Here is a 9,922-nt window from a genome sequence, read left to right as displayed (position 1 = left end):
TGTTCAAAATGTGATAAAGTAGCTCTCCAAACTACCAACATTTTGCAATTTGGCCACTCCGTTAGGTAATACCGTTAAAATGGATGGAAAAGTTAAAACGACGTCATTTTGTTGAGATAAAGTTACTGAAATGCCCTTTTTAGAAGATAAAGTTACTATCACCGATGGGGGCATGCATTTTTTGTTGTTGTTGTGAGTATTGAGGACATGCAATCCCACATATTAATGAAGTATGAACTACCTTGTCTGTCGTTGTTAATTTGTTAGACAAAGAGGATTAATTCTTTAGGTTGCCGTTTGATACAAGTTACTTTCAATTATTTTCTTGCCTATTGTTGCCGCTTAACAACAATTCTACCATGGAAATTTGTGATTAGGATTTTCTACAATTTCAAATAAATTGTTGATTCTTAAATTACAAAAGTTAGGTCGTTTCTTAGCATCAAAACACTTGAAAAATGTCACGTATTAAAAACGTTAAATCTTATTAAGACAACCAGAAAGAATTTTCCTTCCAAAAGGTTTTTTTTTTTTTTCTTTTTTTCACTTTTAAAAAGATGCTTATTGTTCAGAAAACTAAAAGATAGTTTTTAGCCGAAAGCTTTTAAAATAGTTTTCTTTAGAAGACAAAGCGTGTGGTTTCATTACATGTTTATTTCCTGAAAAAATAAAATATTTTACTTTATTAGAAGTCTTATGTATTACGTTTCTTCCTCGAGTAATATGAATAATTAATTATAATTACTTATAAAAAAATAATTAATTATATATTAAGCAAATAGTCCTATAATGACCAAAATGTATTGCACTTCAAAAGTTGATCAGCTGGTTTCTCTTTAGAGCCAAAAAAAAAGACATGTATTTGGTTAAAGAATTCTCAAAATTAATATGTATATATATAATTTTGGTTGACACATCACTTTTTTCAAGTTTAGACTGCCGTTCGTATCAATGACATGACAAATATGAACCTGGCAAATATAGTGTGGTGTGTTTCTAATGTAAGCGAGTTGATTGATTGTTTGGATACGTGTTACCTTTTTATTGGACATGACAATCTTGATGGCCTTGTATCACTCATCACAATAAAAAAGTTAACAAAAGAGGTATAGAGAGAATTATTTAATAATGGTGCGATCCTCAATGAGTTATTAGATAACTTTTAAACCTTAAAACAATAATTTGATAAAAGAGAAAACCTCAGAGATCACTAGAGCATTTTCTCAAAATATAGAAAAGAAGACAATGTTATAAAAAAATTGATTTTACTGCAAAGGTGCGCAGCTGATAAATTATTAAGCATGCCAAGTATCTTCAAAACAACAACAGAATTAGATATCCAATTCTGAAGTGAAAATAATTATATACTCTGTTGAACAGTTTGGTTCACTGAAGAAATGGTTCTTATCTTTTAAACTTCAGCCCTTACCCATCTCAATCAAAATTAGCATAAACCATAAGAACTCAGATCAAATTATCAATATTGAATTAACTATAATTATTTTAATACAAAGAAAATGATTAAGCTTGCAAATGCACAATTCAATTGGTGTACATCAAATTGGTTCACCCATTCACAACAAATTAGTGTACATCAAATTGATCAGGAAAATGCAACATAAATTTGATAAACAATCTCTCTTCAAAGCTATCGGACAATAGCAACCAGCAAGCTACTTCACTTCAGGTAAATAATCATCAATCTCAGCTGGTATTAGTACTCTGCAAAAAATTAGGATCTTCTCCAGTTGATTTAAACCGGAAAATATCAAGTTAGTTATATTTAAAAGGTACTTTTGCCCCCTTAAAGTGAAAGGACAAAATACCTCTCAAATATACCTCTCAATCCAGTTCCCTCTGCCAAAAGCAATGCACAAGAGAATTAATTTAGCAACACAATTTAAAAAGGTCACGACTAGAGAATCATTAAGGACTAAGAACCATTAGAAAATCAGAAGTCAATGAGGATATACAGTATAATAGATTGAGATTTTTGGCAGAAAGCAGGCAATTAAAGAGGAATAGGAAGAAGCTTATGTCGCCACTCTGAAATTACTCATGACAAAGAAGCAGCATACATTGTTATTCTGAAATAAGTTGAAGAATTTCTGAGATTTTAAGGATATTGCCCCTTTGAGAGCATTCTTATAGTTGTAGTTATTATGCTAAAAGAATACTGGCTGCATAGATAGAAACAAAAAAAGATCATGAACTCAATAATTGAATTCTCAAAGTTGTTGAAAATTTATGACATATTTTCTCAAAATATAAACAGCTATAAGTTCACACAGAGACTTAACTTGGGGGAAGGCCAAATTTTCGCATTTCAGCAAATACGGCTTTCTCTAGCAGCACAGATGTGCAGTAAGCCTTGAGAAGAAGGGCATAAGTATCTTCAGTAGGGATGCACCAGCTTTCCATAAGTTCTAAATATGCAGATTCTGTATCCATATACGGTGATTTCTTCCAGTAAGCATCTATAAGCAAATTGTAGCAGATAACATTTGGTTTGAAGGTAGTCTAGTGCAAAACCCATTCATATATCTGGTAATATGTTCATAATTTTACAGTAAAAAAAGTCAAATAAAGTCAAATGTAAGTATACATAGCAACAAAAAGGGCGGGTGTGCTAAGTTTAGTTACAAAAATGCAATTGCTAAGTTTGCTTTGTACAGGATCTTATGAACAAATATAGAATCGGAAAAACATGAAGATTCCAATGTGGATTTATTGAAAATACCAGGATTGACAATGTTGAGCTAGTATAGAGAGCTAACAGAAACCAAGTAAAATGACAAAGTTATTGGTGCGAAAGAAATATTATCAACTCCATTCTATAAGCAGTTTGAAGAATTCAAATACTTGGCCTTTTAAAATTCAACTAAAACCAAAGCCAAAGAAACAAAAAAAATCAACTACAGATAAATTCTTTTCTGGGTCTTTGTGTCAGGAATTAGAAAAACAAAATAAAATAAGAAAGAGGTACTAAATTCTCACCAACACAATTGAATCATAATGTTTACCGAGATGAAGTTGAACTACACTGATGACAGCATCCCAAGTAGTATGAGAGGTTGGGAGAGTGTCGAGAGAACCCTGGAGTTTATTGGGATCCAGGTTATTCTGTGCAAACTGCAAAATTTACTGAGCAATGGGGCTCAGTACTGGAAAAATTCCATCAACAAAACCAGATCCATATTTCCATCCTCGTCCTCTTAGAGCATTCCCAATGAAAAAGCCAAATGTTACTTTTATCTAAAATGGCTCTTTAAATGTTTAAAAAACCCCCTATATTGGATTAGCTAAAAGAAAATGTAAAATAGATATTTAATTGGAAGAGCTAAAAAAGAAGCTAAATGTAGCAGCACTTTTCAAGGGAGCTATTTTCTTTTTCATTGTTTCTCACACTTGTTTTCTCTTTTTTCCCAAATCTTTTCATACTTTTTCTCTGCATGTTCTTTTTTTTCCAAAACTTTTCTCATTTTTTCTCTCACATGTTCTCTTTTTCCCAAAACTTTTCTTACTTTTAAAAATATTCTAATAAAATAGATAGAAATATAGCTAATTGGATGTAGAGACATTTAAAAATGGCTTAGCTAAACTAGATAAAAGTGAGTTTTGAGAAGCTATTTTACATAAAAATATGGCTCCTCCATTGGGAATGCTCTTAAAGAGCCACCTGTAAAAAGATGATGCATCAAATATTTGAATACTTGTTTCTAATTTATACTTGAATACTTTGAAGCGCATAAATATAAGTGTAAAGTTTTGCATTACATCGTTGCCTAGACAACTTCTTGGGATTAAAGCCTCCCCATTTGCCACGTTTGTCATATAAAGACCTTCACGTTTGCTTTTCGCAACAGCCTCAACACTGGAATTTTTGGCTATGTGTTTGCTTTTCGCAACAGCCTCACAACTTGAATTCTTGGCTATGCATTTGAAACTACTCTTATAGCTTCTTGGATCTATGAATATATAGCTATATGGACAACCAAAAATCAACCTACAAAAGTTCATTCATGGTTAATTAAAATTTCACAAATATAATCTCCCAAACATGTTCTCACAATGTACACTTTTCATCAAAAGCCATTACCTCATAAAAGGCAACAGTAGAACCATGCAAGGCATGGTCTTTGGTGCACAAACTGAATTAAAAGAGGTTCTAAAACCTCTTTCAAACTAAAAGGCAAATATGTGGCAATAGAAGCCATAATTCATATAAATGGAAGCTCCTTATGTCCGTATTCGTAAGTCTTAACTATTATAAGACCCGCAGTTAGATAAGTATGATTATTTATTGTTTTGAGAACTCAATTACAATTCTTTTAAAATCACATGCAAAGGAAAAAACAAAAAAAAAAAAAAACACTGAAGTATGGCAACCAATGAAGATAAATTCTTGAAACTTCATTGCATGTGTACTTGTTTGTGTGATAATTATAAGAACCCATGTCCTGAAACCAATTAAAATGCTATAAAATGATCAAAAACAGTGTAGAAAATAAGTGAACTTGACATGAAATCCATTGTGTACCTTACAGTGTGTGAGTGTGTTACTTCAAGCACAAAATGGTTAAGCATAAAAGCCACTATAACACATGTGCCTGGAGAAACTCTTTCTTGCTTATGTTGTGTACTATTTCGCAAAAACACATCTCCAAATTGATGCGAATGCCATAAAAACCAAAAAACAGAGCAAGACTAACATATCGATTCAACAAGAAAACTGCCCAGAAAGAATCAACATAAAATTGAGAACAGAAAATCAAGAACACGATACAAACACAGACCGGTTGAAATGCATAGACACAGTGAGGATTAGACTTATGAATGCATGGAAGTACATGTTATATTATCCAAAGACAAACAATAATAAGACTCAACAGCAAATTGCAACAAACACAAAATCTTGAACTTTCTGGAAAACTGTACGATTTTATTAGATTGTTCAAATAATTTGGGACTCACTTTGAATCCAACATCAAAATTGTGGTTTACAAAGAACTAATAACAACTAATCATTAAAAAGAACAAAAAAGAAGACGAAACCCTAATAAACAAACAAAAAATTGAGAGGAAAAAAAATTATATCCGTATAAAAAAAAATTAATAAAAAATGAAACCCTAGATAAGAAAAAAAAAACAAAAAAACAAAACAAAACAAAACCTGAGCAAGAAATTAAAATCCTTCCCCATCTCACCGAACATAGGGCAATGGGTAGCGGCAGAGGGGACAGCGATGACTCTTCTCCAGCCACTTGACAATGCAATCTCCATGATAGACATGGGAGCACGGCAGCCGCGTGAGTTCGAGCCCACCCTCAAATTCCTCTGTGCAAATTATGCATTCTCCGATCGACCGAAGCCCATCTTCTTCAAAGGTTACCTTCTTCAATCCCTCAATCGCAGATCGAGTGGCCGGGATGGGCCTCGCCACATCTACCGCCATGGACTCCCTCAAACCCATATCCATCTCATCGTACTCTTCATCATCATCATTCACATCATCCACAACCACAAGCGTGGTGTGTTGAAAGGTTACCGCGATCGGCGACGTTCCCATCCCGACAGATCGAGCCGCGGCGGCCGATGAGATATCTCGCGCTACCGCTTCCTGATGCTCTGCGGGGGCACCCACGTCCGAAAGCAAGGATAGCATGCGCGCGCCACCATCGCACAACAGAGCCACGCGTTTGGGGACCCAGAAGGTTTTTGATCGCGTGCGAGATCGCGCTTGCGCGACGGACACCTGACGATCGTCATTGCCGATGATGGATTTCTTTATTTTAAGGACCTCAGTCGCGCGAAATTGGATGGGAACCTCATCCGGCGCGTGTGGGCGCGAGTCGGAGAGATCTTCGATTCTTCGAAAATCCCACACTCTAAAGCTGAAACCGTAGGAGCTGCCGCTTGACGGCATTATTAGGGTTTGCAATTGGAGCGAAAATCGTGAGACGATGGCAAGAGGATGGCAGAAAATAGGGTTTGCAAGAGGATGGCAGATCTTCGATGGGTGGGATTCGGCGGAGCTGTTGCCGCTTGACAGTAGGGCAAACCAAATTAGCGAAAATACGATGGCAACAACTGGGGAGCGAAAATCGATTTGAGAGCGACAGAACACTCAAGAGAAACGCAATCGTGAGAGGATTGCAAAAGTATTGAAAAGAGTAGCCGTAGGGGAAAATAGGGTTTGCAATATATATATAGTTTTCTTCTGGGTATGGGCTGTCAGGGTAGGTGCAGAACTTATGGGCTGGGTTAGTTTGAGTTCTAGGCCCATCTATAAAATAAAATTAAAAAATTAAAAAACATGGTACACCATTTTGTGCACTTGAAATCAGCCTTTTTCTCTTCCTTGTTGATTGAAGTGTATGATAATTTAATTTGCCAACTTTTCTTCTCTCTAAGAGCCGCAGACCCAAAACGCGCGTCTAAAGTATCAAAAGCTCGTTTCAGTCAAAATACGGTCGTTTGGTAAAATGGTTGTGAAAGGGAGCATTAAAAGCTTGTTTCAGCCAAAATATGGTCGTTTGGTAAAATGGTTGTGAAAGGGCTTTTGAAGTTTCAAACGTTCAAACCCACGTTTGAGTGTAAGCTAGGTAATGAAGCTTCTGCTCAAGCGGACGATTAGAAGAAAGGCGCGCCACAATTTTGTGATTAATGAAATATATGAACAGACAAATATACCCTTTCAAATTTTACAAAATGCCAACCAAATTCATATATAAGCATCTCTTCCCACTCTTTGATAAATCCTTCTTGTTGCCGCGGCTGGAGCTGCTCCAGAGTGAGGGAGATCAAGGCAAGTGAGCTATAGCTCCGTTTAATTTTGCTTGTGCTCATCTCTTTTTTTTTTTTTTTCAATAAAACACATCTTCACATTTATTACATAAGACGTATAGGAAAAATACAGATGAACATCGAATAGTATAGAGAATAGATCAAAGGGAAGAAGATAAAGGAGAGATAACTCACCCGCCTAAATGGTTTTTGGCATCGTGATAAAAGATGGGTTTGAGAGTGAGACAGTAATAGAAGATGGGTTTGAGTTTGAGCGTGCAGTGAGAAAGCTCAGATGTGAGTTCTTCTGCCCAAAAAATCCCACACTTCGCGGAGAGATCTTCGATGGGTTGTATTCTTCGAAAATCCCACGCTCTAAATCTGAAACTGCCGCTTGACGGCATGATTAGGGCATTCAAAATGTGAGAACCAAACTAGCCAAGGATTTGAGAGCACAGGAAGCGAAGGATTTGAGAGAACAACCAAGAGAAACGCAAAAGTAAAGTAGTGGAAAATAGGATTTGCAATATGTATATATATAGTTTTCTTTTGGGTATGGGCTGTCTGGGTAGGTGCAGACCTTTTGGGCTGGGTTTGTTTGAGTTCTAGGCCCATCTATAAAATAAAATTAAAAAAAAAAAAAAAAAAAAAACATTATACACCATTTTATGCACTTGAAATCAGCCTTTTTCTCTTCCTTGTATGATAATTTATATATAGCTCACGTGATAAAAGTCTCCCCCAACTAATTATTCTCCTTTATTCTATTTACCCCCTAATTTTATTTTGTTAACCCTAGGTTAGTTGTATTACCTATTAAAGAAATAAGTTAATAAGTATTGAGCCGGAAAATTCCAAGCACAGGAAGAAGGCTATAAAGAAGAGAAAGAAGAGTGAAGGAGGGGCGGCGATAAAAAGAGGGGTAGGAGAAAGAGAAAAATGAAAAGAAAGAGTTGGAAGAATGTATGTTGTAATCAGGGTGGCCCATTGTATTTGGTGGCCTTAGGTAAAACTTTAAAATTATGCCTTATTTTTTTAATATTTAAATATTAATTAAATAATATTTATTTTAATATTGCAAAAGATCTTTACCTAATAAGCACCGATTCCGCACTCAGTGATTTTTTGTTTGAGACTAAAATTACCATTTTACCCTTACTTTTGTCTTTCAGCATTTTCGTAGATTGCAAAATAATCATTTTAACCTTTTTGAAATGTGAAAAGTTGAACATTTTAACCTTTTGTGAGGGGCTAGATTTTTGCAAAATAACCGCAACAGACAAATTTTTGGGATTCTCAATTTTTTTTTTTTTTTTTCATTCTTATTTTATAGATGGCTTCGATATTATAAACAAATAATATTATTTTTTTAAAAACATGTTGACTGTTGAGGGCCTCGTCGCTGTTGTGCAAAAGGCTTTCATATTATAAAAAATAATAATATTGTTTTTTTAAAGCATGTTGAAGGCCTCAAGAAAGCATGTTGGGGCCTTGATATTATAAACAAATAATAATATTTTTCTTAAAGTATGTTAAAGGCCTTTATGCAAATTTTTTTTGGCCTTATTAAAAAATACTGTGGCCTTAAAAAAAAAAAAATTGAGCCTTAAAAATCTGGGGCTCTAGGCACTAGCTTAACTCGCCTAGCGGTTGGGCCGGCATTGGTTGTAATCTTGTCAATAATTGAATAAGATCATAACAATTTTCATAGTGGACATAGGCTTATTTGAGGCCGAACCACTATAATTTTGATGTTGTGTTTAATTATTGTTCTTATCATCATTTTCATTCCATAATGCTGTCAATTCAAAGGCCGAATAAGGCTCATTACGAAAGCCCAGATCCACAAGAAAGTGTGTAGTTGACCCACCATACGGAGACGGCTTTTCGGCCTTTTTCGCATACGACCCAAAATTGCACCAATAGAATATGCAAAAAATAAAAAAATAAAAGGAACTTGAAGTTCAGACAGAACTCACCGGTCAGCAATGCTGGAGCTGTGACGGAGGAATCAAAGCAAAGCCTCTTGAAGATTCACATGCCCTAGAGCACATTTCTCGCCAAATCCATCATCTACCAGGAATCAAAGAAAGTAATAGACAGTGGACACACTGCAGAAATGATAGACCGAAAGTGAGTGGGAGAATTCTACTTGGGAGTTAGGAGAGAGAGAGAGAGAGAGAGAGAGAGAGAGGGTTAATTAATAAATATTGGGCTTTCATTTGGACCCACTGACCCAAAAGCCCACTAAAATCAAATGTGGGCCTTCAGTTTGAGTCGGGCCCATCGACAAAAAAAAAAAACCTTTCTTTCACTAATTAATTAAATTGGGGTATATTTTTGTTTTTTCTTATATAATGCAGAAAAATTCTATCGGACATCAAGGACTAAGAATTTAGTGATGTTAAGTTGCATACCCGCCGGGTAGCATTAGTGGCTCCCATATTCTATATATAATTTGCTGAAGGATCCGGCTTATTAAAAAAACTAATAATTAAAAAACTATAAATATTAAAACAATTAAAAAAAAACTAAAGAAAATAAAAATTTAAAAAAATAAAGAAAAAGCAAAAGGGTGGCTTGGAGCCACCTCCCATAGTCGGTGTGAGGGTGGCCGAACCACCCCCATGACCACTATCCACTTCCGAAAGGCCAAAAGAAAATATATATATATAGGGTTTGGTTTTTGGAGGTGGCTAAACCACCTCAAGGGACTATGGGGGTGGTACGGTCACCCCCAAACTGGCCGTATGGGTTGCCCGAAACCATTCCGACAGGCCTTGGGACCCGAGGCTTATCAGAGTAGTTTTGACCACCCCAAATACCATTTTGGGGGTGGTCCGACCACTGTGTGAGGGTGGCTGAACCAACCCCATGACCACTATCCACCTCCAAAAGGCCAAAAGAAAAAATATATATAGGGTTTGGTTTTTGGGAGTAGTCCAAGGGACCATGGGGGTGGTACGGTCACCCCCAAACTGGCCGTATGGGTTGCCCAAAACCATTCCGACAGGCCTTGGGACCCAAGGCTTATCACAGTAGTTTTGACCACTCCAAATACCATTTTGGGGGTGGTCCGACCACTCCGGACAAGCTAAAGGGGGTGGCCAAAACCACCTCCTAAAACCAAACCCTA

General features: G+C 36.0%; 2 protein-coding genes across 3 annotated transcripts; both read right to left on the bottom strand.

The window, feature by feature from the left end:
- Window positions 1–1,464: 1,464 nt before the first annotated feature.
- Window positions 1,465–2,451, bottom strand: LOC148589752 (pentatricopeptide repeat-containing protein At2g35130-like). Its single transcript, XM_088518506.1, has 3 exons — window positions 2,301–2,451; window positions 1,827–1,857; window positions 1,465–1,722 (listed from the first exon to the last, which is right to left on the bottom strand). Exons 1-3 carry the CDS (start codon window positions 2,449–2,451, stop codon window positions 1,674–1,676), a joined length of 231 nt encoding a protein of 76 aa, XP_088374632.1. The 3' UTR covers window positions 1,465–1,673.
- On the bottom strand, window positions 1,465–6,166 carry LOC132172077 (uncharacterized). 2 transcript variants are annotated; one of them, XR_009439110.2, is made up of 3 exons: window positions 5,208–6,166; window positions 3,024–4,006; window positions 1,465–2,544 (listed from the first exon to the last, which is right to left on the bottom strand). XR_009439110.2 is itself a non-coding variant. In XM_059583512.2 (3 exons), exons 1-3 carry the CDS (start codon window positions 5,924–5,926, stop codon window positions 3,668–3,670), a joined length of 960 nt encoding a protein of 319 aa, XP_059439495.2. In that variant the 5' UTR covers window positions 5,927–6,166; the 3' UTR covers window positions 3,578–3,667. The 2 variants fall into 2 exon arrangements, 1 of the variants encoding a protein (XP_059439495.2); XM_059583512.2 differs by lacking the exon at window positions 1,465–2,544 and having other exon boundaries at window positions 3,578–3,679; window positions 3,778–4,006.
- Window positions 6,167–9,922: the final 3,756 nt, after the last annotated feature.

The sequence above is a fragment of the Corylus avellana genome, chromosome 1 (genome assembly GCF_965113065.1).
Source record: "Corylus avellana chromosome 1, dhCorAvel1.hap1.2, whole genome shotgun sequence".
NCBI classification, from domain to species: Eukaryota; Viridiplantae; Streptophyta; class Magnoliopsida; order Fagales; family Betulaceae; genus Corylus; species Corylus avellana.
Note: the sequence above shows the minus strand (reverse complement) of the source record. Positions and strands in the feature narration are given on the sequence as shown.

Excerpts from the sequence above, each read along its gene's own strand:
- LOC148589752 (XM_088518506.1), bottom strand. The coding sequence starts at position 2,451 with ATGGATACAGAATCTGCATATTTAGAACTTATGGAAAGCTGGTGCATC. Across the intron at positions 1,858-2,300 it reads AAAATTTGGCCTTCCCCCAA|AGGGAACTGGATTGAGAGGT; the intron begins GTTAAGTCTCTG and ends TGCTTTTGGCAG. Across the intron at positions 1,723-1,826 it reads TTGAGAGGTATATTTGAGAG|AGTACTAATACCAGCTGAGA; the intron begins GTATTTTGTCCT and ends AATTTTTTGCAG.
- LOC132172077 (XM_059583512.2), bottom strand. The coding sequence starts at position 5,926 with ATGCCGTCAAGCGGCAGCTCCTACGGTTTCAGCTTTAGAGTGTGGGAT. Across the intron at positions 4,007-5,207 it reads TACCCATTGCCCTATGTTCG|GTTGATTTTTGGTTGTCCAT; the intron begins GTGAGATGGGGA and ends GAACTTTTGTAG.